Source organism: Dipodomys merriami, unplaced genomic scaffold (assembly GCF_024711535.1).
Source record: "Dipodomys merriami isolate MVZ:Mamm:240054 unplaced genomic scaffold, mDipMer1.0.p SCAF_28, whole genome shotgun sequence".
Lineage (NCBI taxonomy): Eukaryota > Metazoa > Chordata > Mammalia > Rodentia > Heteromyidae > Dipodomys > Dipodomys merriami.
In genome coordinates this window covers 19,189,278-19,214,507 of record NW_027204270.1, presented here as the reverse complement: position 1 = coordinate 19,214,507, position 25,230 = coordinate 19,189,278, and the positions used below count along the sequence as shown (strand labels likewise).

The 25,230-nt window shown below is 56.5% G+C and overlaps 2 protein-coding genes across 3 annotated transcripts; one reads left to right on the top strand and one right to left on the bottom strand.

Annotated features, from left to right (window-relative positions):
- Window positions 1-650: 650 nt before the first annotated feature.
- Window positions 651-4,110, bottom strand: Hspb7 (heat shock protein family B (small) member 7). Its single transcript, XM_070037863.1, has 3 exons — window positions 3,830-4,110; window positions 3,315-3,448; window positions 651-2,250 (listed from the first exon to the last, which is right to left on the bottom strand). The coding sequence occupies exons 1-3, from the start codon at window positions 4,023-4,025 to the stop codon at window positions 2,071-2,073; spliced, it is 510 nt and encodes a 169-aa protein (XP_069893964.1). The 5' UTR covers window positions 4,026-4,110; the 3' UTR covers window positions 651-2,070.
- A 5,112-nt stretch (window positions 4,111-9,222) lies between these two features.
- On the top strand, window positions 9,223-21,675 carry LOC138838402 (chloride channel protein ClC-Ka-like). Of its 2 annotated transcripts, XM_070037860.1 has the most exons (20): window positions 9,223-9,297; window positions 9,803-9,983; window positions 10,544-10,672; window positions 11,408-11,536; window positions 12,711-12,850; window positions 13,188-13,265; window positions 13,348-13,426; window positions 13,691-13,816; window positions 14,182-14,266; window positions 14,372-14,473; window positions 15,426-15,510; window positions 15,753-15,926; window positions 16,134-16,203; window positions 16,384-16,494; window positions 16,838-17,051; window positions 17,565-17,698; window positions 19,724-19,812; window positions 19,942-20,025; window positions 20,828-20,914; window positions 21,184-21,675. In XM_070037860.1, exons 2-20 carry the CDS (start codon window positions 9,884-9,886, stop codon window positions 21,229-21,231), a joined length of 2,064 nt encoding a protein of 687 aa, XP_069893961.1. In that variant the 5' UTR covers window positions 9,223-9,297; window positions 9,803-9,883; the 3' UTR covers window positions 21,232-21,675. The 2 variants fall into 2 exon arrangements, with proteins under 2 accessions (XP_069893961.1, XP_069893962.1); XM_070037861.1 differs by lacking the exon at window positions 15,753-15,926.
- Window positions 21,676-25,230: the final 3,555 nt, after the last annotated feature.

The following is a 25,230-nucleotide window of genomic DNA, read 5'->3' as shown; positions in this document are numbered from 1 at the left end:
CTGTGTGATTTTGAGCCAATTACTGGGCCTCTCTGGACCTTAGAGCCCCCATGCTAGCAGAAAGGCTTCAAGAAGGGATTTGAGGAGCTGGGATGAAGCTCAGTGGTGGAGCACTTGCCTAGCAAGGCTCTGGGTTCCACACCCTGTACTGCAGAACAAAAACAAAGCAAAACAAAAAAGCACAGTAGACACCACGCCTGACTACTCAGGAGGCTGAGATCTGAGGATCACATTGTGAAGCCAGCCAGGGCACGAAAGTCCTGAGACACAGCTCCAATTAAACACCAAAAAGCTAGAAGTGGAGCAGTGGCTCAAGTGGTAGAACACTAGCCTTGAGTGAAAAAGCTAAGGGCCAGCACTCTGGCCCTGAGTTCAAGCCCCAGTGGTGGCATATGCACACGTGCACACACGCGTGTGCATACACACACACAGAGGCATATGCACCTTCACCCCCCCACACACACACACAGAGGAAAGGACCAAAGCGGGCAGGGTTCTCTGGAAGGTGCTGGAGCACTTGCAGCAGCAGGTGGGTTCCCAGAGCCATTGGAGGCCAAAGGACGCCCATATTACTAGGCCTCAGTTTTCACGCCAGTCTACCTTGTTCCCCAGCTCTACCCCAGGCACGAGAACGGCAGGCTGGCGTGCGCTTCAGGTCTGCAATACAGTCCTTTATTGGGGGTACAATTATAGAGCCCCGACCTCCCATGGCACCCACCTGCCCCCACCCCCAGCTCCCAGGCTCAGGAGTCGGGCCACCCTACAGCAACCAGCCCCCAGGGCACAGATGCCGGCTCAGCTATTTATCCTGAGGACCCTGGACTGTGAGCCACCCCTTCCCTGCCCTGCTTCCTCCCTATGGAGAACAAGCCAGAGTCATTGGGGGGCCGCTGGCGCCCCCCAGATTTAAGGCTGATGGGCCAGAAGGAGGCTGGGGTTGAGCTCTCCTCCCCAGCAGGGGTGGGTGACATGGGCAGGTGCATGGCCCCAGGAGGGAAGAAGGAGGGGAGCACCCAGGGTGGAGGGGGGCACTGTGACCAGCTAAGACAGGTGGGGTTCAGAACCGACCCTCAGGGCAAAGCCGGGCGTGGGGTGGCTCAGAAACTCGGTGTTCTAGTGAGGAGAAGGGAGACATTAAATCTGATTCTAGAATGTTCTGAATTTGGTTTCATCCAATGGTAATGTTGAGTATTTGAGGGGTGTGTGTGTGTATGTATGTGTGTGTGTGTGTGTGTGTGTGTGTGTGTGTCCAGAGAATGTTGCAAGAAGCTGGGCTCCAACCTGGAGTTCCCCAAAGGGCTGTGCATATCTTGGTTCCATTTGGGGGGGGTGGCGGGGATCCTGTCTGCAGAGGGAGCAGCCCCAGGGGTACAGGCTGTGCTGGTAGAGCAGGGGCAGCCTTTCGCCTGGCCTCACTCGCAGGCACTGGCAGGTAGAGGAAGAGGAAGGCAGCAGTTTCACACCATAAAGCCCCATCTAGGGTACAGGTACCAGGAGCCCTGCCCCAGCACAGCTGGCTGGCCCGGGCATGGAGTGGTGGGCAGCCTGCCAGCTGGTTTGGGGCTTAGAGAGTGGCAGAGGGAGAGTGCTGTGATGTCTGCCTCCTTCCTGCCTTCCTGGGCCCTCTGGTGAGGCCACCTCCCCTTTTGACCTCTCCCACTCCACTGAGCCTAGGGTCCCTGGTTCTCGGTGCCCCTTGCCCCTGGCCTGCAGAGACTCCACAGATAGGATTTGTCTGTCTGTCCTGCAGATCCTCTGCCCAGCCACACCCCCTCCCCACCATCCTTCCCCACCCTTCTTTGGGAACCTCTCTGTCTCCACCCCAACCCCTCGGATCTGAATTGTCAGAGACCATATCTGGAACCTGGGGGTCGTGAGGGAGCCAAGGGGATCCATAGGCTGTGCTAGTTGGTGGGGGGGGGTCAGGCCCACCTGGGGCCTGGGGGTGTAAGGGGCTGGAGCCTGAGCTGAGATGTCCTGGGGGACCGTCATGTAGGGGTTCAGGAGCCGTGGCTGGCAGTCCAGTTGTGGAGGAGGTGGGGTGGAGGGAGGGCAGGGCAGGGGAGGCCCTCAGATTTTGATCTCTGTCCGGAAGACCTGCTGGACGTGCTCTGTGTGGGGGTGCCGCCGGGCCCGGATGGTGAGGCTCCCGTCCTCCCGCAGGGCTGAGGTCACCGAGGTGGGGTCCACGTCCTCCGGCAACTGGCACTTGTGAGCGAAGGTGTTCATGACTGTGCCATCAGCCGCCAGCTGGGGGAAGGGGTGCGGGGTCAGGGCAGGCTGCCTGGGAAACCCACAGCCCCCATCCTGATTCCAGAGAGGGGTCCATGGCCCTGCAGAGGGGCTAGGGGTAGCCAGGGGCCAAGGCCTATGTGGGAGCTGCGGAGGCGCTGGGAGGACCTCCCGGGGTCTCGGGGTCAGGGGACTCTGTGCTGTGAAGCAGAGGCCAGGAAGCTGGGGTTGCTTGAGCAGTGGAAGGCAGGGGTGGGGGGGTGGGGGGGGGGTGGGGGGGTGACGCCAGTTTGCCTGCCTGGATTCCCAGACTCTGCCGCCACCAGGGCCTCCTCCCTCCCCACAGCTCAGCCAGCACATAGCGTCCAGCTGCAGTCTGGCTGGCTGAGTCACTCTAGGGTGGCGAGGCTGGCACGTGCCACCACCAGTCCCTGGTCCTGGCGCCCCGGCAGGGTTTTTAGGGAGTGCAGGGCAGGAAGCTGGGCCCTGGGGACCCAAGAGGCTTTGGCAGATCTCCCCTAAGACACAGGTGGCTTCTCTGTCACACAGCCACGCCTTCCTCCAGGACAGAGGCCTCGGGGTCTCGGTGGAGGGGGTGGGAGGATGGGACTCAGACTTAGAGCTTAGGCCTAGGTAAGGGGTCCAATGGGAGTGTGGGGAAAGGGGCTCTACAGGGTCTGGGCCTTTGGCTTTGGGATGAAGAGGACTGGAGGTGCGGCATGAGGGAGTGTCCCCCCAGGTGAGCACCCCCTTTCCTCCCTCCCCTACTCCTCAGTCCAACATGGCCACATCCCTCATCTTCCACTCTCATGGTTCAGTCCCCTCTTCACGTGTTCCCTCCAGCCCCTCCACCCTCAGCTACCTAAGGTCCCCTCAGTAGATGAAATCTGGAAACTTGGTGGGTAGAGAGGGGCCTATGGGGGAGCCCCTGATTATCCAGGGGCCAAGGCCTTCAGTTTGACCTGGGGGACCTCGAATAGAGAAGGGACCCAGGGAAGACAGGAGGCCCAGGGCAAGGGGCTGGCTTAGGCAGGTGTCCAGGCTGGGAGTCAGGTCCCAGGGGTGGGTGGCACCACGCTCACCTTCTCGGCCCGCACCTCAATGTGGTTATTGGAGGTGGTGACGATGATGTCCTCGGGAGAGAAGTCTCTCACGTCCACTGCAAATTCATAGGCGTCTCCCAGGGTCTTGATGTTGCCCGGCCCCCCAGGACGGGCTGCAGAGAGGGCACTGTGAGCCAGGCACCAGGCAGGGAATGCAGCCAGAACCCAGCTGTCTGACCCGTGCTGGAAATGGGTCTGGCCCCCAGGTCACCTGCCCTCAGCTGCCCTCCGGAGCCTGCTAGGGATATGCTCACTCTGCAGCAACCCCACCAGGGCCTGCAGGCTGGGGGGCGCCTCTACCCCTCAGTCCTTGCCGGCTCTCTGGGCTGTTTCTCGACTACCTCTGGGCGGCCCCGTGGCAGGCTATGCAACACCTCTTGCTGGCAAGTGGACAGTTGCAGCCTTTGCAGGGGGGAGGGGGGCGGCAGAGGAGTGCCCTGGAATAGAGATCCCCACCTGTGCCTCTCCCCTCCCCCCAGAGCCCCAGCACTTGCCTGGGAAGGCCAGAGGTTCCGAGTGGGGCCTTATGAAACTGCCGAAGTCCTCAGAGAACAAGCTTAAAGCCTTCTCCATGGGTGGGTCCTGGGCTGGGAGGGCTCTGGAGGCTGAAGAGGACGAGGAAGAGGAGGAAGAGGAGGAGGAATGGAAGCTTCGCTCCGCTCGGAAGGAGGAGGAGGTCCGGTGGCTCATTCACAGGCAGTGTGGGGCCCTGGCTAGGCGGGCAGGGACTGGAGAGAAGAAATGTGTAGGTACAGCCCGCAGGGTAGCGTGCCGGGCCCTAGCTGCCAGCGCTTTATAAGGCCCGCCGGGCGTTGGGCTTGGGGCCAGCCTCTTGTCTCCTAGCTAAATTTAGGCCTCTTCATGGCCCAGAGGGGGCTGGAAATCTTCTCCGGAGAAGTGGCGTTGCTGATAGTCAGACACAAGGCAGGCCGAGCCGGAGGGCTGAGCTCACTCCTGGCATTCCAGCCCCAAGGACCTCCGCACACCACAGGGTCGGGGGTGAATCTGTCGCCTGGCCACTCAGGGTCCTCTGTGAGGACTTTGATGTCTCCATGTTTCACCCACCAGCCTGGGGGCTCTCTAGGGATTCTGGGTCTCCAGGATCTGTGCCCCCTCCTTGCTGGTGGGGTGGGGGTGGGGGCTAGGCCCAGACTCAGAAGAGGGGGCAGATAATTTGGAGATTGTCTTTAAAGATTTAGGGGGGGGTTGTTCCCAGTCACAGTATGCTTGACTTTAAGCTCCCAGGAGCTGCCAGCCGGCCCTGGACTTTGGTTGGGGAATTATAAAGAGACAGGCATTGTACAAGCTCTGATTTCTGGGGTACCTCTGGGCACTGGCTCCCTATATGAAGCTTTCCAGCACCCCACCTTCTGATTCCCATACAGTTCACAGGAAGGAGGTATGAAGCCCATTTTATAGACTGGAAAAAGCTAACCTCACAGGAAGGGAGGGGTAGGACCTGTGCAAGAGTCAGAGCTGGGGTTTGAACCCAGATGTCCGACCCAAAGCCTTTTTTTTTTTTTTTGCTAGTCCTGGGGCTTGAACTCAGGACTGGGCACTACCCTTGAGCTGCATTTTTTGCTCAAGGCTAGCACTCTACCACTTGAGCCACAGCGCCACTTCCAGCTTTTTCTGTGGTCCTGAGGAATCGAGCCCAGGGCTTCATGCATGCTAGGCAAGCACTCTACCACTAAGCCACCTTCCCAGCCCCCTAGTTTTTTTTTTTTTTTTTTTTAACTTAACAGTATTGGAGTTGAACTCAGAACCTTGATCATTCTAAACAAGTACTTTACTGCCTGAACCATGTCCTTAGCTTTTTTTTGTCTGTATTTTCTTTTGCCTGAGTATATTTAATATTTTTATTTTAAAAAGATGTACCTGGGGGAATTGGACAAAGAGAGGAGGGACACATGAAAGGAGGAGGAAGGGTGAGCAAATAGTTATTATATTTAATGTACATTATATAAAAAATTAACAACGTAACTTGTGGGTAGGGATGGGATGGGGAAGATGGTGTGAGTTGGTCTCACTAGCCAAATTTTCCCCAGGCTGGCCTAGAACTTATGATCCACCTGCTCTATCTCCATGCAGCTGGGATTATAATCATGTACTACCATAGTCCAATACCCCTTTTTAATTTATTTATTTTGGGGGTGTGTGCTGGTTCTGGGGCTTGCACTCAGGGCCTGAGTGCTGTCCCTGAGCTTTGTAGCTCAGGACTAGCACCTTACCACTTAGGTTACAACTTCACTTCCAGCTTTTTGCTGGGTAATTGGAGATGAGTCTCACAGACTTTCCTGCCCAAGATGACTTTAAACCACAATCCTCAGATCTCAGCTTCCTGAGTAACTAGGATTACAGGTGTGAGCCACTATCACACAGCTCCTTTTTTACTTTTCTTTTTCTTATCTTTTTTTTTTTCTTTTTGTCAGTTGTGGGCCTTGAACTCTGGGCCTGGGCGCTGTTTCTCAGCTCTTCAGCTCAAGGCGAGCACTCTGCCACTGGAGCCACAGTGCCACTTCTGGTTTTCTGGTGGTTAATTGAAGATGAGTCTCACAGACATTCCTGCCGGGCTGGCTTTGAACCGAGATCCTCAGATCTCAGCCTCCTGAGTAGCTAGGATTACAGGCATAAGCTATGGGCACCCAGCCTTACTTTTATTTTTTTTCCTACATGTAGAGACAGCTTAGCCAAGTTGACCCTAAGAAGTCCCTCTCTACCCACTCCTCTACTCATGAGAGCCATGTTGGATGTCACACTTCATCAGGGCGGGTCAGAAGATGGGGGAAGGCCCTTTGGGGAGGTAGGCTGGCTATTGGTCTGTGCTGGTGGCAATGTGGGGCGATGCCTCTCTCTTCCTGCCCTCAGAACAGCAAGCTCCCATTACTACACGGAGGCCTCTGGTTACTCCTGTCCACTCAGGGCCTGTGGAGAACCGGAAGCTCTGGCTGACAGTGCTTCCTGTGTTCTGAGATTTCTCTGTGGTGTCTCCTTTCCCTATCCAACTGGGAGTTCCCTAGAACATGGAGTCACCTTTCTCCCCATTAGACTGGGGCTCCTAAAGATGGGGCCTGTGTCTTCCTTCTTGCTTTTGCGGAGGCCAGCCTGGAGCTGCATCTCTGGGCAGAGGGCTCCCCATACGGTGTAGTGGGGGGCAGGACAAGCCATAGGGTGGCTGAGGGCTAGGGTGGTGGCTGGAGAGTGGAGTACTTGCTTGAGCCTAGGTCTGTGTCATCTGCCATGCCCCAGGGGTGTGCTGGCAGGGCTGGGGGGAGTCATCAGCACAGAGGTAAGATGGAAAGTGGTGGGGCCAGGCGTGGGGGGCATCTGGAGCCATCTGCCCACAAGGGAACCGGGAGCCAGTGGCTAAATGCAGACACGCTGTCATGGTGCTGAGGGCCTGAGTCACTGCTCCTGGATGACAGTCCCTTACCCACCCCCGCTGCCTCCCCCCCCATCCCCGAGGCGTCATCCACACAAATACTGAGTCCTCTGGCTTGGAGACCAATAGAACCCCAAAAGATCATTGAGGTCATTCCCCTGAGTGCAGCATGCCAGAAGAGTCACAAGGATTTCAGTCCAGGAAGGCATCACACATAGGGAGGCTCTCCACAAACACAGCTCCCCAAGACCTCGATTGAGGGTTTTTAAATTTTAGTTATTTATTTATTTTTGTGCCAGTACTGGACCTGGCCACCCTTCGGTCGCTTTTTTTTAAAAATCAAGGCTGCTAGGCACTCTACCACTTGAGTCACAGCTCTACTTCTGGTTTTTTTTGGTGGTTAATTGGAAATAAATGTCTCATGGACTTTCCCTTCCCGGACTGGCTTTGAACTTTGATCCTTCAGATCTCAGACTCCCCAGTAGCTAGGATTACAGGTGTGAGCTACAGGAACCTGGGATCCAGATCAGGGTCTTGGGAAGAATTGGGATCCAGTTCCCCTCAACCAGCCCTTCACCAGACCAGAAACCCACGTCAGAGCTTTTTCTGGAGCCTTGGATGAATGAGGCAGAGGCAGGGCCCTGTCCTCAGGCTCTCCTAAGGAGGAGGAAACTGCAATCCGGAGTGGGGAAGGAGTGGGCAGAGCTTCTCTGCTTTTAAACCAGTTCCTGCCTCCCCAGCCCTCCCCTGCCCTCCTCCGGCTGCCAGGTGCTTGATGCGGAAGAGGGGGAACTCAGGGCTGGGGTGGTGCACTGTGGCTTTGGGAGGAATTTGCCCTGGGCACTGGCTGGCTGGCTTGCTGTCTGTCTCCCCTCGAGCTTCCTGGTGGTCATGGGACCTGGGAGTTGTGCAGGCATTCAGGGACAGCTGTGGCCCCGGGTGGCAGTTGCCTAAACCTGAGACAAGTTTGGGATATCAACAAAGCAGCCATTACCTGTGACTGCATAGTCAACAGATCCCTGTGGTCAAAAGTAAGGGGGGGGGGGGGAGTCAGGGTCTTGCGGTCAGAGAAGCAAGCCTCAGCCCCGCCCTTCCAGAACTATACACCTGATTTGGTTCTGAACAGAGACTGCACAAGGCCCCAGGTTTGAACATAAGCGGCTTTCAGGAAGAAAAAAAGAGATCTGTCCCAAATATCTTGCCCAAGCCTTCTGAAAGTCGAATCAAACTAACACTCTCCATTTCCTACCCAAACCGTCCCCCTTGCTAAAGCCTCAGGAGCAGGAGGATTTCCGTGGAGGGAAGTTACACTGTGTAAGACAGAGAGGTCAGTTTCTGCTGTGTGACCTGGGCTGAGAGACTGCACCTCTCTAACTTTTCCATTCATCATCTGCAAAATGAGGATGCTACCCCAATGCAGCTGGCAGAGGAGACAAACTAAGTGGCAGCTGTGGGGGCTCCAGGGATTGGCTGGCACACACACATGTCACCAACTCTCTGGAGGCCTGTGTTTCTATCCTCAGATCTGGGGGAGAGAAGATCTGTGACATTTACCCAGAAGCCCCCAGTCTGAGCAGCAGCCCCTGGGAAGCTGTGGTTTGAGAAGCAGTTGGCTGGGACTGAAGGGGACAGACACCAAGTTCAATCCAAGTTCCTCAGCAGGCCCTGGAGGCCTCCACCACCCCTTTCTCCCTCCCCAGCCTGGAACAAGATGCAACTTTCAAAGCAGGACCGTGGCGCTTTGAGTCAGGCAAACCATGGGTGGAATCCTGCCTCAACCCCTTTGCCTCTGAGACATGGTTTTTGTCGTTGAGACTAAGACTTGATACATTTCTGAGGCTGACCTGGAACTCCTGGGCTCAAGTGGTCCTTCTGCCCCCACCTGCAGAGTAGCTGGGCCTCCAGGCATGTGCCTCCCATGCCAGCTAGCCAAACAGATCTTGGGCCAAAAAAACAAAAACTCCTCACCACACCATGTTGCAATTTCTTTTGAACAGGACAAAGTGGATCTCCAGGAGCACTCAGAGTAACTCTGGGCAAGTCAGAGTAGAGTTCCTGCCTCTCAGGGTGCAGCTACAGCCTCACTCCCTTGTGCCCCTGAGCTTTCTCCTCTCTGTCCACCTGCTCCCCACTTCTGTGGTTTCTCAACTCCTTCGCTGGCCAGCTGAGAACTCAGAGCCCTGAGCCTCAGCCTTGGTCTGTGGGTGCCCGCCTCTCCCTCCCAGGCCTGATTCCCAGGAGCCCCCAGGAACCTGCAGTGTGGTTGGTGCTGCCTTCTGGGCAGCTCTGGTGTGTGTGTGTGTGTGTGTGTGTGTGTTGTGTGTGTGTGTGTGTTGTGTGTGTGTGTGTGTGTGTGTGTGTGTGTGTGTGTGTGTGTGTGTGTGTGTGTGTGTGTGTGTGTCAGCCTGCCTGCTCAGCGGTACAGGGGAGTTCTGGCTGGTTTGTCAAGGGCATTCTTAATGGTTTCCTTAACCCTACTGGAGGAGGGGGAGGCGCTGGAGGGTGGTGTGCACACCTGTCCAGGTGCTCAGGAACTGCAAACACAGGCTCTGCTGGGGCTGCAGCGGAACGGATCAACAGGTGAGGGGTAGGAGCACGGACTCGGACAGGACAAGCCAGGGCCTGGGCAGACAGGGCATGAGGAGGGAGGGGACAGGAGCTGGCACCCCATTTTCACCTTGATGGTCTCTTTCTGAGCCTGGGGATTTCCGCTCCTCTGGACCTGAGGGATAGGCATGGGGACACCAGAGCCATCTCCAGGGGTCCACAGAGAATGTGCCACTGAGGCACAGCAAAGGCTCTGAGGAGAAGCAGCTCAGTGTCCCAGAGGGTGGCAGCAGGGGCCACAGCAAGGGAGGGCTTGGTGAGGGCCCAGGGCCTCCACTGAGGTCCCTAGGGACACCTAGAAGCTTCCAGCCCACTTGGAGGACACAGCCACCCTCCTAGTGACAGAGGCTCTGTCCCCTCCTTTAACATCACATACATACACACACACACACATGCATGCACACATACATGCATACACACATACATGCATACACGTGCACATGCACTCATGGCCAGGGCCATTCCTTCTCTTCCCAAGGTGGACTGCTCCAGAGCCTGGACGCAGTGCTGGCACTGGAGCAGCCCGCCCACGGTCCGGCTGCCCGTCCTCACAGAGCCCATGGAGGAGCTGGTGGGGCTGCGTGAGGGCTCCTCGGGGAAGCCCATGACTCTGCAGGAGCTGTGGGGCCCATGTCCCCGCATCCGGGGACGCATCCAACGTGAGAGCTGGGGCCCTCCCCCCCCATGGAAGACTCTGGGGACACCGCGCCTGGCAGGCTCACCACCCCACCCCACCACACCCCACCTGCCCCTTCTGCCCCTGGCTCCTTCTTTGAAACTTGAAGCTCATTGTTCACCTTGACACCAGACTGTCCCTTTCCCTGGGGGTAGAGCAGGCAGGGACCCCAGAGAGAGCCAATGTATAGGCCTCCCCCCAGCTCCCCCCGCCTGCTGCCAGGTACTGAGGCTCCCCGACCCCAGCTTCCAGGCTGGGCTGACAAACAGTGGCCAGGGCTTGCTGGGGCCCAGGGGACAGATGGCCCTGCAGGCCCTGGGAAGCCACAGCTTCTGCAGAGATGCTGAGCAGGGCTGTGGTGCTGACCCCACCCAGCCCCTGGGTGCCACCAACCATCCTTCAACAGTGACAAGAGAGGGTGTGGGGGTGATGTCAGACTCAAGCCCCTGCCCAGCTGTCCCGGCCCAGAGTCTGAGCAGGCCTCCAGGGAAGGGGCTGTCGCGGCATCCCTCCACCTGGGCTGTGCCCCCAATGCCCTGGCAGGCGGCCTGGAGTGGCTGAAGGAGAAGCTCTTCCGCGTGGATGAGGACTGGTACTTCCTGGCCATCCTCGGGGTGCTCATGGCCCTCATCAGCTATGCCATGAACTTCGCCATCGGCCGCGTGGTGCGAGGTAAGCCGGCCTGGCACACACCCGCCCTGGACCAGGGATTCCTGCTCTCTGGGATGGTCACCAGGTCACCCGATGGTCGCCAGGGCAGGAGAGGGGGACGACTCTGCTTGACCACACCTGGGGCTGGGGCTGGCTTCTCTCCTGCCTTGCATTGTGTCCCTCTCTGGGACACAGCCACATCTGCACAATGAGGGGTGAGCCTGGTGTCCCAGGAGCCCTTCCCCGTGTGAGCTCTGTGCCCCTCTTCACCCCACCCTGCCGCTTCTCTCTCCCTCCTGGTTCCCAAAACCCAGGCACAAAGCTTCCCCCATCCTTCAGAGGGCTCCACCCTGAGGCCTTCCTGGAAGAGTAGGCATGGGCAGGAAGGGCTGGAGACCCTTTCTCTGTGCCCTCAGCTGCTATCCTGAGGACCTACTGTCCTATGCGGTTTTCCTCACCCAGTCACATTCAGTTCTCTACTGAGGGACAGAACTTCCTGTAGATTTTAGGACCTGTGAGGAGTCCCCATCACAGCCTACTGGGCAAGTGAGGAAACTGAGGCTCAGAGAGGTTGAGTCACTTGCCCATAGTCACTCAGGCCAGAAGTAGTCAAGTTGGGACATGGTCCTGGGACCCTCGCTTCATTCTGAGGGTCTGACACACACTGGGTGGCGTGGGGCCCCTGTGTCCTGGTGTACATGGGGGAGGGGGGAGCTGCAGAGCCTGTGGTGGCTCCTGATGCCCGGCCTTCCCCAGCTCACAAGTGGCTATATGGAGAGATCGGGGACAGCCATCTGCTGCGGTATCTCTCCTGGACTGTGTACCCAGTGGCCCTCCTGTCCTTCTCCTCTGGCTTCTCCCAAAGCATCACGCCCTTCTCTGGAGGTGAGTCTGCCATCTTTTCTCTGGCCAGCAGGTCTTCACTGCAGTGTCCTCTGGGCCTGTGGGGCTTCTGGGGGACACAGGAATCACCAGCCCCGTTTCCCAGCCAGGGATGCCTGCTTGGAGAGCGGTGTCCGTCCCCCAGGTCACAAAGGGAGAAGGGCAGATGTGGACTCCTGGGTTCTCATGGGCTCTGTCTGCTCTCCTGGGCACGGTCCCCTGCAGAGCCAGAGTCAGTGACTTGTGCCAGGAAGGGGGCTTGTGGTGGCCTGGCGTTGCGCACTGGCTAGATCAGCTAGCCACCAGCACAGGCCAGGAGGGGGAGAAGGGCACAGACAGTTCACATGCCCACCCTGCGCCTCAGCTTCCTCTCCTGCCAACTGAGGTCAGCAGTCTTCCCTTTGTCGGGTGCCAATGGCTCATGCCTGTAATCTTAGCTACCCAGGAGACTGTGATCTGAGGATCCCAGTTCAAAACCAGCTTGGGCAGCAAAGTCTGAGAGACTCTTATCTCCTATTAGCCAGCAAAAACATGAAATGTTGGTGCTGGAGAGTTAGCTCAGTGGAAGAGCATTTGCCTACAAGTATAAGACCTTGAGTTCGATCCTCACCTCTAAAGACAAAAACAAAAGACAAAAAATAAACAAACAAAAAACCTATCAGTGGTGAAGGGAGAGGGAGGAGGAGGGTAGAGGGCAGAAGCTGCCAGGCAGGCAGGCAGGAAGGAAGGCAGGAAAGCAGGAAGGCAGGCAGGCAGGAAGGCAGGAAGGCAGGCTGGGTCTTTGCCTAGCACACATGAAGCTCTGGGTTCAATTCCTCAGTAGTACATAAGCAGAAAAAGCTAGAAGTGGCTCTGTGTTTCAAGTGGTAGAGTGCTAGCCTTGAGCAAAAGAAGCTCAGGGACAGTGTTTAGGCCGAGTTCAAGTCCCAGGACTGGCAAAAAATAAAAATCTAAAGTTTAAACGTGAGTACTGGCACACACACACACACACACACACACACACACATGGAAAAGAAAATGAACATGAAGGAGAGAGAGGGAGCGAGAATCCCCTCCTTGTAGGGTATGAGACTCAGAGAAGATAGGATAGTTCCATTGAGAGTGTGGATGTGGGGAGACGGAGAGCGAGGAGATTTAATCTAGACTTTGACCCTCTTGTCCTCCCCATGCCACCAAGGATCTGGAATCCCGGAGCTGAAGGCCATCTTGTCAGGTGTGATCTTGGAGAACCACCTGGATATCAAGAACTTTGGAGCCAAGGTGGCTGGGCTCTCCTGCACACTGGCCACAGGCAGCACCATCTTCCTAGGCAAAATGGTAAGAGCAGGAGAGAGGCCCCTCACCCCATCCCCACCTCCTCCTCAGCCTTCCCTGTCCCCACCACAGCCAGGCCCACCTGGGGAGCTAGTGCAGCCAGGTCCCCAGTGTGAGCAGTCACGTGCCCCTGGAGATGGCTGGGAAGGGAGCGTGGGTGGAAAAGGCATACTTGCTATGCATTAGGCCTTCAGCTTCCTTCATGGAAGCACAAAGAGAAGAATGGGAGGATGATGAGGGTAGAAGGGAGGAGGAGGGATTAATAGTAGGAGGAAAAGGAGCAAGAACCCCCCTCTCCAGGGCACAGGTCACCTGCCCTGCACCCACCTCACCCCTACAGGGCTCCTTCGTGCACCTGGGTGTGATGATTGCGGCCTACCTGGGCCGGGTGCGCACCAGGACCATCGGGGAGTCTGAGGTGAGGGGCTCAGGGAGGGCCTCCATGGAGGGATGGTGGGGGGTGGGGAGAGTGGCTCTGAACCCAGGTCCTGATTCCCCAGAACAAGAACAAGCAACATGAAATGCTGGTGGCAGGAGCGGCAGTGGGCTTTGCCACGGTCTTTGCAGCCCCCTTCAGTGGTGAGACCCTTCCTCCAGGCCCTGAGCCTTAGTACTGCCTATATCCCTCCCCTGCTTCTTCCCATGGGGCTGTCAGAACCAATCAGGTGACTCCTTTATAGGTGTGGGGGGAGGGGGTGTCTTCCAGTTCCCACTGCTGTTCTGCAGGGTGGGCTGATGTCCAGTTGCTCATCCCCGCCCCCCACCCCATACATGGGTTTGGAAACCAGCTGTTGGTGCGGCCCTGGGCGGCCAGTTCACCGCCTGAGCTGCGTGTCCCCCCAGGCATCTTGTTCAGCATCGAGGTCATGTCCTCTCACTTTACCGTCTGGAATTATTGGAGGGGCTTCTTCGCTGCCACCTGCGGGGCCTTCACCTTCCGCCTCCTGGCAGTCTTCAACAGCGAGCAGGGTGAGACTCAGCTGCCTGGGCCTGCCCACTCCTCCCTCTCCCCGTCTCCTCCTTCTCCTCTTCTTCCTCCTCCTCCTCCTTCTCTCCCTATTCCCCTTCTTCCTCTTCCTCCTCCCCCTGTCCCCTCTCTCTTTCACCCCTTCCCCCCTGCATCTCCCAGAGGACAGAAGGGGCTGAGCTGTGCCAGGCAGTGAGAGGGAGGAAGAGGGTAGAGGGCAAAGCTGGCAGGAAGGCAGGATGGCATGATGGCAGGCTGGGTTGTGGGGTTTGGGGTCGACACTGCACCTCCAGCCCTGCCTCTTCCTTTGGGACACAGTGTGGTTGAGAAGGGCTTGACCTCTGACCCCACTGCCCTCCTCCCCCAGAGACCATCACCTCCATCTACAAGACCAGCTTCCCTGTGGATGTGCCCTTTGACCTGCCTGAGATTTTCTTCTTTGTGGCACTGGGGTGAGCAGGGTCTCAGGCCCTGAGAGCCTGCCTGTGGTCTCTTCCCAGTCTGACTGGGCTGGGGGTGGGGTAGGGGGCTAGGGACTCAGCTGTCCATGTCCCCAGGGCCATTTGCGGTGTCCTGAGCTGTGCTTACCTCTTCTGCCAGCGAACCTTCCTGGGCTTTGTCACTACCAACCGCTTCACCTCCAAGCTGCTGGCCACCAGGTGGGTCAGGGCCATGGTGGGCCCCTCAGGAAGCCCATTACCCCTAGTCCACTGAACTCCTGTCCTCCCATGGGTCCCCAACCCCTCCCCACTTATACAGTCCCCATTCCCTCTCCAAGACCCCTGCAAGTCCCTAAGCCCTTGCCTTTCAATTGTGCACCAACTTCTTAACCTCTCTTCTTGGGGTTCCCTCTCCTCACTGAGCCCTGCTTCCTCTCCTCCTGACTCCTATGCCACAGGCCCTTGGTTTTTTCTCTCTCTCTCATTCCCTCCCTCCCTCCCTCCCTTCTCTTTTCCTCTCCTCTCTTCCCTCTCCCCTCTACTTCTCTCCCCTTCCTTCCTTCCTTCTTTCCTTCCTTCCTTCCTTCCTTCCTTCCTTCCTTCCTTCCTTCCTTCCTTCCTTCCTTCCTTCCTTCCTTCCTTCTTGTCATGGGCATTGAACTCAGAGGCCTGGTTGCTCTCCCTGAGCTCTTTTGTTTAAGGCTAGTACTATAATCTAGCACTTTGATTCACAGCACCACTTCTGGTTTTCTGGTGGTTAACTGGAGATAGAATCTCATGGACTTTCCTGTGGGGGCTGGCTTTGAACCACAATCCTCAGATCTCAGCCTCCTGAGCAGCTAGGATTACAGGTGTGAGCCACCAACACCAGCTACGCCCTTGGTTTTCTCTAGCCTTTTCTGCCTGGACCAGAGAGGCAGAGCCCCTCCATGGGCTGGCATGGATCTGTCCTTGGTCTCTGTCCCAACTTTCATCAGTCCAGCTTCCTATCACCTCCAATCTCCTGGGCCCACCTCACCTGCCTTATCCCTGAGGGAAGGGGGTGTCTTCCCTGGTCCCTCCTTCCTCCTCTCCCATCCTCAGTCCCTGCCTGCCCCTTCCTGAGTAGCCCATTTCTCTCCATGTTTTGGGGGAAGGAGAGGGGCTGGCACTGGACCTCCTTTGTCCACAGCAAGCCTGTGTACGCTGCCCTGGCTGCCCTGATTCTGGCTTCCATCACCTACCCACCTGGCGTGGGTCACTTCATGGCTTCCCGGGTAAGGGCTGAGGGGTAGAAGGTCACCGTGTTTTCCCCTTTGTGGCACTGCCTCACTAACCCCCATACCATGCAACAGAGATGCTTACGCATGCTTTTCTAGAGAAGAGCACTAAGCTCAGAGAGGCCAGAGCCTGCCCAGCCCCCCCGGGGGGTGGGGAGGTGGGGAGAGGCAGAGTAGGCACTGAGGTTGGGTTGGGAGACATGGTGAGGACATACTGAAGGCCCACCGGCCCTGCCCAGCTGTCCATGGAGCAGCTCTTGGATTCGCTATTTGACAACAACTCGTGGGCATGGATGACCCAGAACTCATCCCTACCTTGGACTGCCGAGCCTGATCCCCAGAACCTGTGGTTGGAATGGTACCACCCACGGCTCACCATCTTTGGGACGCTAGCTTTCTTCCTGGTTATGAAGGTGGGTCCCCAGGTGTGGGCAGAGCCAAGGCCAGCTCTTTCTTAGGGTGACGTTCCTTTTCTGGCTTGTTACCATGCCAGAGATGGCGATGAACCAAGGCATGGACACCCTTTTCTCTTGGCCCTCCCAACTCTTTTCTCACTCTCCCTCCCCACCCTTCCCCCTTGTGGCCTTTAACTTCCTCCAGTGAGCACTGTCTCCCCACAGTTCTGGATGCTCATTCTGGCCACCACCATCCCTGTGCCTGCTGGGTATTTTCTGCCCCTGTTTGTGTATGGTGAGTCTGAGGACTGAGAGTCTGAGAGTCGGGGAGTAGGGGGGCATTGCAGGAGAGCAGTGGCACTCAGCCCTTCTCGGCCCTCCCAGGGTGGTGCTGAGCATGGCCCCAGGGACAGAGGGCTGAGGGCCAGGTCAGTCACCATGGCTGCCCCTGATGGCAGTCATTCATCTGCGGCAGGAGCTGCTATTGGGCGCCTCTTGGGGGAGGCTCTGTCTCTCGCCTTCCCTGAGGGCATCGTGGCTGGAGGTGTCATCAATCCCATCATGCCTGGGGGCTATGCTCTGGCAGGTAAGTGCCCTGGGCTAGGTTGGGTGGGCAGACCTCCTGGGGATGGGCTGTAGTGGAGAGAGGGTGCTAGCGAGGGCACAGGGGGTGTCACTGAGTGTCCAGATCCCCTCCCTTCATGCGGCCTCCCTGACCCCAGCCTCCTCACTTCTCTAGTCTCTGTCTTCTCCATCCCACATGCTCTCCTTTATCCCTCTCCTCTCCCCAAGTCCAGGTACAAGGCAGGTCCAGCAGTGGCCAACATGGGTCCTCTGCCTTGGGAAAAGCCATGCCCACCTTGCCCCTGGGAGAGTCTGACCCCTGGATTGAACGACTTTGCCCTGGCTCTGCCCCCCCCACCCCCCAGGAGCTGCGGCCTTCTCTGGAGCGGTGACCCACTCCATCTCCACGGCGCTGCTGGCCTTTGAGCTGACCGGCCAGATCTTGCACGCCCTGCCTGTGCTGATGGCCGTGCTGGTGGCCAATGCCATTGCTCAGAGCTGCCAGCCCTCCTTTTATGATGGTACCATCATTGTCAAGAAACTGCCTTACCTGCCATGGATTCGGGGGCGCAAGATCGGGTGCGCAGGCTGCTGAGGCTCGCTGACAAGGGAGAGGGTGCTCTGGGTGGGCTGAGTGGGGAGGGGCAAAATCACCACTGAGGCTGACCTTGAACCTGGGCATGGGAGTGATGAATCATGGCTGCCCTCTGGTCTCTAGTCTTCCCAGTGGCCTGATGGCTGTGTGAGGATGCTGGGATTGCGGCAGGCCTGGGTCTTGCCCAAGGTCTCATAGATCAAGGTCACATGGAACACCACAGCCAGGGCTCCCCTCCCCCTCTGCTCCTGCTCTGCCATCCTTACAAGCAGAGATGGTCTGGGCCCACTGCAGTCTAGGGCCCAGGAATCAGACCTGGTCTCCAGATTCCTCCCTTGGGGGTGGGATGAGGTGGGCACTCACTCTGGAGTCTCCCAGCCTCCACCCTGGCTTGAGAGATCCTCAGGTCCTGGGCCAGCAGGGCTCCCCATGTGCCCTGCCTCACCTGGGGGCTGACACCCCTAGCCAGGACCTGATGGAGCCTCCGTCTGCCCCAGCTCGTACCCCACGACGGTGGGACACTTCATGAACTGTGCCATCACCACCCTGGCCAAGGACACCCCGCTGGAGCAGGTGGTCAAGGTGGTGACCTCCACAGATGAGGCCCAGTATCCCTTGGTGGAGAGCACAGGTGCCTGGCAGGAAGGGGTGGCTGCCTGGGAGGGGCGGGATGCCCTTGGCCTTGCTCTGAGCCTGAGTGTCAGGGCAGAGTGTTGTTTCTATACCTGGATCTGGGCTGTGCAGCTTAACAGCTGTGTGGCCCTGAATCCCTTCTCCTCTCTGAGCTTTGTGTTCTTTATGCATGAAAGGACAGATTAACCATGCCCTGGAGATTGGCTGATGCGTGCAAGTGAGAGAGGAGAGGGGGCTTGTACGACCCCCTGTGAATGGCACTTGGAGCTCTAGGAAAGGAGGCTGGCATTCCTGCGAGTGAGGAAAGGGTGGTCAGCCTCCTTAGGCCTTTCAGTGGTCACTTTCCTCAGTGTCCCTGGAGCATCCCCTAGCTGAGTGCCCTCCCCACCAATGGGTTGTGGCTCTTGTTAAAAGTCGTATCCAGGGGCTGGGAAGGTGGCTTAGTGGTAGAGTGCTTGCCTAGCATGCGTGAAGCCCTGGGTTTCTTTCCTCAGTACCACAAAAACAGAAAAGGCCAGAAGTGGCTCCAGTGGTAAAGTGTTAGCTCTGTGCAAAAGAAGATCAGGGACAGTGCCCAGGCCCTGAGTTCAAGCCCAAGGGCTAGCAAGAATTAAAACTTTTTTTAAAAAAGTCATGTCAAGCAGGGCGTCAGTAGCTCATGCCTACAATCCTAGCTACTCAGTAGGCTGAGATCTGAGGATCACTGAAGCCAGCTCAGGCAGGAAAATCCTTGAGACTCTTCTCTTATTATCCACCAAAAAGGTGAAGTAAAGCTTTGGCTCAAGTGGTGGACACACACAAACATGTGTGTGCGCACACACACACACACAGACACACACACACTCACGCACGCACGCACGCACGCACAGGTCACATCAGTTACATCTTGGGGAAAGGTCTAACCAGGCATCCTGTCGTGCTTTGCATGCACAGTATCAGAGTAGAGAACATGAGCCAGGGAGACATGGGCTATTGGCAGCCCACAGCCCACAGCCCACAGCCCACAGTTCTCTGGGTACTGGAGGCAAAGGGAACTCTGGAAAGGTACAGCATGACTGGATTTGGGTCCCCAGGCCTTGGGCAGGCACCTTTGGCAGTGAGAAACCTACAAGACAAATATGAGGCCACTCTCCATGGCCTACACGTAGCCTAGTGACCATATAGAACCTGTCACATGAGTTTACAAGTGGTGGAATCTTCACTCAGGCTCCATGAGCCCCAGGTTCCTGTCTACGGATTGCACATGTCCAGTCCTGCCAAAAGGCTTCATTCTAGAACAGAACTGGCTTTACCAACAAAGGGCCACGGTAAGCAAAGCATTCCCAATCAGACTGGCCAGGGGACAGGCTCTCACTATTCATCCAAGTAATAACTTGGTTTATCAGTAAGGGTGGAAGCATTTCAATGCCCGGTTGTCAAGTTGATTGGTTTCTTTGTGGTGCTGAGGATGGAACCTAGAGCCAAGGGCTTGCTCGGCAAGTACTCTTCCTCGAGCCACACTCCAGCCCAGCTCCCAAGCTTTTTCTTGTTACTGCACATAAGGATCAGTATCAAACTTGCTACTCAAACTCTTGTGATCCACCATCATTAGAGTGAGGGTTACTAAGCACTGGGCACATAGGAGGACCTTAGAATATGGTGCCCTCCTGGGTGTGCTCCTTCACTGGATGTTAAATGTTCTGTGGGAAAATAGAGAAAGCCAAGTCTTGACACCAGCCTGCATCATACAAATGTCCCAGCTTCTTCCTGCCTGAAGACCTAGCAAATGGGGCTTCTTCTTGGCCTGCTGTCAGCCATAACCAGCCATTCTGAATGGCTACACATTCACTTGGGCAGCTTAGTGGGTGTGGCCATGACAATTAGCCCCGCCCACTCCCACTGAGCCTCAGTTGCCTAGTCAATAGATTGGATGATCTCCACACCACTGGCTGCTTAAGGTTCCTCTGAGGCACAAGAACACCCCTAGCATCATGCTTGGCACACAGTAAGGGCTCAGTTAATGTGAATTCTCCCTCCATATTAGAGTCTCAGATCCTGGTGGGCACCGTGAGAAGGGCCCAGCTGGTGCAGGCCCTCCATGCTGAGCCAGCTTGCTGGGTGGCAGGCCAACAGGTAAGTGAGTGGGTGAGTGCCCGGGAGGGGCTGGGCCAGGGTAGGGTGGTGGGCAGGGCTGGGAGGGGAAGATAAGATGACATTCTGGGAACAGGGTCTGGAATCCCACTGTCCCTCCCCCATCCCCAGTGCTGTCTCCAGGACCTCTTGGCTGGGGGCTGTCCCATGGAGCCAGTGACCCTACAGCTGTCCCCAGAGACCTCCCTGCACCAGGTAAGGGGAGGATGGGAGAAGGCAGGCAGAAGGCCCCAGAGGAGGGGGAGGAAGCCGGTAGGTGGGTCAGGCTCCAGCTTCTCCCCTGTGCCAAGTGATCTCTGCTCCCCCCTTGGTTTTCCTCATCTACATGGGCATGGGCCTGGCAGCTCCTTCCCTGGGCACTCCTTCCCTGAATAGGAACCAGCACTCAGGTGCAGAGACACTGGTTAAAATCATCTCCTGAAGTTGGGCACTGGTGACTCATGCCTGTAATCCTAGCTGCTCAGGAGGCTGAGATCTGAGGATCATGGTTTAAAGCCAGCCCAGGCAGCATAGTCTGTAAGACTCTTATCTCCAATTAGCTACCTAAAAACTGAGATGGAACCGTGGTTCAAGCCCCACTACAGACCAAGAAATAATAATAATAAATAAATAAAAATCAAGCATCCCATGAAGACGTAGGCAGAGGTCAATTTTAAGTTTGCCACATTCTCCCTGTGTGATCTTGAACAAATGACTCAACCACCCAGGGCAGAGCTGGCACTCGATGTGGGCCAGGGACACAAGCAGCCTGGGGTCTTGGGCCTGGGCCTATCTCCTCACTGCCAGGGGATGGCACCATGATGGTGGTGGGTAATGGTGGATAATGGCATCTTCTGCCCCTGGGCCTCACCCAGCTGTTGCATGGACTCTGGCCACCCCTAGTGGTCACTCTGCACATTGCAGGCCAGTTCCCTAGAATTGGGGGAGTCCAGGCTGAGAGGTGGGTTAGTGGGCCTCAGGGGGACCCTGAGCCCAGAATGTTCTCTGAACCCTCCAGACGCACCACCTGTTTGAGCTGTTGAACCTGCAGTTGCTCTATGTGACATCGCGGGGCAGAGCTGTGGGCGCCGTGACCTGGGTGGAGGTATGGGATTCTCGGGGAGGGTGAGGCAGAGGAGGTGGGGGGACTTCTCCCAACCTAAGCGTGAGAGCCTCTGAGGACTCTGATGAACCTCACAGCTGGGACCCGAGTGACCACTGGGTCTGGGGACCCCTAGGAGCCTCTGCTCTCCGGGCTCAGTGACCCCATGATGCAATGGGGAGGCACTGGCTTATCATCCACCCCAACATCCACCCTAGGGGGGCCTCCAAAGTCAGAATCCTTCCTCCCAACCCTTTTATTCTCTGTTGCAGTTAAAGAAAGCGATTTCCACCCTGACCAACCCACCAGCCCCCAAGTGAGCCTGCCTGGTCAGTGAGAGCAGGTGCGCAGCTGCCCGGGGCTGGACAGGGCCCCTGCCTCTCCCTAGATGCCACCACCCACCGTTACCTGCCCCAGCCCCTCCCCACTGTACAGGGGAGCTGGCAGCTCTTCTCTAGCCCCAAAGAAGGACCCACACCCCTGTGTCCCAGCTTGGGGACAGCAGCCATTGGCTGGAAGGACAAACCCCACCCCGGATGCAGCAAGGAGTAGGAAATGGAGACGAAATGGAGGACCTTTGACACCCAGTGCCTGGTCTCTCATTCGTGAATGAAGAGATTGGTACATGTCATTACCAAATGTGAACATCCATGTTCCCAGGCAGACGTTCCTGAGAAAAATAAAGCTGATGCCCAGAGCTGCTGCTGGTCCCTAGCCTCTCTGCAGGCTGTTCAGGGCGCAGCAGGGGCCTCTGCGCCTCAGCAGGATTTTGTGAGCTGCCCGTGCTTACCCAGGTGATCCATCCATCCCATGGCATCAGACAGCATGATGTGGGGCCCGAGGCCCCAGCTTCACCCCTGCAGAGCCCGGCCTGTGCCCGCCTGCCCCCAGCTTCACCCCTGCGGAGCCCGGCCTGTGCCCGCCTGCCCCCAGCTTCACCCCTGCGGAGCCCGGCCTGTGCCCGCCTGCCCCCAGCTTCACCCCTGCGGAGCCCGGCCTGTGCCCGCCTGCCCCCAGCTTCACCCCTGCGAAGCCCGGCCTGTGCCCGCCTGCCCCCACTGACCTGCGGCAAAGCGGGCCTCACGCAGCTCGTCCGGGAGGCAGCAATAGCGCTCGTCCTCAGCGGGGGACAGCTCCCAGTCTGACCACTGGGCGCTCCAGCCCTTCCACTCGATGAGATGGGCCACGCGGCCCCGGGCTATGGCCGTGGGCTTCGTGATGTGGTTCTTGATGCTCTGCACCACCCCTGGTGGCACAGAGGGCCTAGGTTGGCCATCCCAGCAGAGAGCCCAGTGCAGGGCCCCCCACCCCCACCGCCTCTCACTCCCAGAGCTCAGCCCCACCTTGTGGTCTGCACCCACATTCACACATGCACCCCAGTGAATGCCCTGCACCGCTATGCCACACACGACCCAGCAGCCTGCACTGTCCATGCCCACGTCCGGCCCTGTGCCCTCCCAAGTTTATGTTCCTATTCAGAAGCCCCGCCCACCCACACGCCCAGTCTCTGCCAATGTCCTTGTGTCCATGGGGCCTTCTTCCTCAGACCAGCTGTACCCCCTTCCTTAATAACTCCGCACCCCACTCACAAAGTAAGAGCTCTGAAGGGGCCCCAGGTGTGCTCTCTCTGCTCCGTTGGGGCGAGAGCTTAGAGCAGGCCGTGAAGTGGTGTCCGTGAGGTTGTGTTGGTTTTGCATCGCTGGGAGCAAAATAATACGTGACCGAGCAACTTCCGGGAGGAATTCTTTGTTTAGCTCCTGGGTTCAGAGGCTCAGTTCATGGTCACGATGCCCAGCATTTCAGGGCTGTGGTGGGGCTGAACATCATGGCAGAGAGAAAGGTGGCAGATAGGGCAACACAGTAAGCTGAGCAGACTGGGCACCTCGTTAACCTTCAAACCTCCACCCGGGCCTCACCTCCCCAGTTTCTAGAGCGTCCCAAAATAACACCACCAGCTGGGACCATGCATTGAACACACGAGCTTGGGGAAGACATTTCTACTCACACCCCAATGTTCCTCTGTCTCAACAGACCCCTGGCATCTCACAGTAAAAAAGGAAAAAAGACTAAAGTTCATATTCTTCCTTCTTCCTTCCCCTCCCTCCTCCTCCTCCTCCTCCTCCTCCTCCTCCTCCTCCTCCTCCTCCTCCTCCTCCTCCTCCTCCTCCTCCTCCTTCTCCTCCTCCTCTGCTTCTGCTGTTTCTTTTTTTTTTTTTTTTCCAGTCTTGGGGCTTGAGCACAGAGCCTGGACACTGTCCCTGGGCTTCTTTCGCTCAAGGTTAGCTCTACCACTCAGCCACAGTGTCACTTTCAGCTTTTTCTGTTTATGTGGTACTGAGGAATCAAACCCAGGGCTTCATGCCTGCTAGGCAAGCCCTCTACCACTAAGCCAATTTCTCAGCCCAAATTGTTCAATTTAAAGAGTTCCTGAGGTCTTAACCACGCCAATGTTTTCTTTTTTTACAAATCTAAATTCAGTCTTCTGAGAGTCAAAGCAAACCCTTACCTGTCAACCTCCCTGTGAAGCCAGAACTCAGTTGCTTATTTCTGGAGAATGGTAGCCAGAGTCCATGCATCTGTTCCAAAGGGAGCAATGACTGGAACACAGCAAGGAAGGTTGAGCACCACTGGCTCATGCCTGTAATCCTAGCTACTCAGGAGGCTGAGAACAGAGGATAACAGTTTGAAGCCAGCTCACCCAGGAGAGTCCCTGAGACTCTTATCTCCAATATACAAAAAAAAAAAAAAAAGCAGAAGCGGAGCTGTGGCTCCACCGGTAGAGTGCTAGCCTTGAGCAAAAGGAACTCAGAAACTCATGCAGGGTGCAGGTGGCTCACGCCTGTAATCCTAGCTACACAGGAGGCTGAGATCTGAGGAACACGGTTAAAAGCCAGCCTGGGCAGGAAAGTCTGTGAGACTCTTACCTACAATAAAACACTAGAAAACCTGAAGTGGCGCTGTGGCTCAAGAGGTAGAGTGCTCGCCTTGAGCTGAAAAGCGCAGGAACAGCACCCAGACCCAGAGTTCAAGCCCCACAACTGATTAAAAAAAAAAGAAAAGAAAGAAACTCAGAAACTCTGGGGCAGGGCCCAGCCCCTGAGTTCAAGCCCTATGTGTGTGCGCATGCACGCACACTCACACACACACACACGCACGCATGCACGCACACACACACACACACACACACACACACACACACCTGCTGCTGCTGCTGCTGCTGCTGTTCGGCATTGTATACTGTCTCTCCATTTCCAGCACCTGGCACAGGTGTGGAGTGTGATGTCAGCTCTCAGGGCCTGGCGCTCCACCCTTACACACTTTTCCACTCACAGCCCACGTGGTCTCTCACCTGGGCTGCCCATACTCCTGTCTGTGGCTTTCTCACATCTCCAATGTCCTTGGGCTCTAAGTGACTTGCTGGAAGAATCCTGGGGTGTCCTTGTGTGACCAGAGGACCCTAGATTAGCTTTCTTCTCATGAGGAAGCCTTTCAAATGAATTGCCTCCTTCAGGCCTTTGAGCCTGTGATGGATAGGAAAGGAGGGGCTAGTTATCAAGATTTGGATGTATTATTTCCTATAGTCTTGAAGCCAAGTGCTTGACTTGTTGCTGCTCATTGAACTAGTGTCTCTTTATATGTTCAGGCTGATCATAAACTCACTCTGTGCATGGGTATGTGTGTACATGAACACACACATGCACAATAGCACTGGGGCTTGAACTCAGGGCCTGAGCAGCATCCCATAGCTTTTTTTTTTTATACAAAGATAGCACTCTCCCACTTGAGTCACAGCTCCACTTTTGGATTTCTTCTGCTTAATTGGAGACAATACTCTAACAGCTGCCCCAGGTGATTTTGAACTCCCGTCCTCAGATCTCAGCCCCGAGCCACTTATAGGTATGCGCCACCAACACTTGGCTTTGTCTTCCTCATAATCATGCACATTTCTTGAAGACTTCTGTAACTCCCACCTTTACCCTGACTTTTCTGACAAATTGCACCATTTTTCTTTTCTTTTTTTTTTTGTCCGGAAATGAGGCCTGAACTCTGGGCCTGGGTGCTGTCCCTCAGCTCTTCAGCTCAAGGCTAGCGCTCTACCACTTGGGCCACAGTGCCACTTCCGGCTTTTTTCTTTTTGCTTATGTGGTACTGAAGAATCAAACCCGGGGCTTCAGGCATGCAAGGCAAGTGCTCTACCACTGAGCCACCTTCCCAGACCCAGTTACCATTTTTCAAATCCCAATACTCTGGCTTTATGTTTCCAGGGCTTACTTTAAACCAAGGTAAAAGCAGCCATCAATATCCATGCCACAGTCCGA

What these genes read in the sequence shown, in the direction of transcription:
- Hspb7 (XM_070037863.1), bottom strand. Translation starts at nt 4,025, where the DNA reads ATGAGCCACCGGACCTCCTCCTCCTTCCGAGCGGAGCGAAGCTTCCAT. An exon ending in GGAACCTCTGGCCTTCCCAG is followed by an intron (nt 3,449 to 3,829) that starts GCAAGTGCTGGG and finishes CCCTCTCTGCAG; the next exon opens with CCCGTCCTGGGGGGCCGGGC. An exon ending in TTGAGGTGCGGGCCGAGAAG is followed by an intron (nt 2,251 to 3,314) that starts GTGAGCGTGGTG and finishes CCCTTCCCCCAG; the next exon opens with CTGGCGGCTGATGGCACAGT.
- LOC138838402 (XM_070037860.1), top strand. Translation starts at nt 9,884, where the DNA reads ATGGAGGAGCTGGTGGGGCTGCGTGAGGGCTCCTCGGGGAAGCCCATG. An exon ending in CATCCGGGGACGCATCCAAC is followed by an intron (nt 9,984 to 10,543) that starts GTGAGAGCTGGG and finishes ATGCCCTGGCAG; the next exon opens with GCGGCCTGGAGTGGCTGAAG. An exon ending in GCGCCGTGACCTGGGTGGAG is followed by an intron (nt 20,915 to 21,183) that starts GTATGGGATTCT and finishes TCTCTGTTGCAG; the next exon opens with TTAAAGAAAGCGATTTCCAC.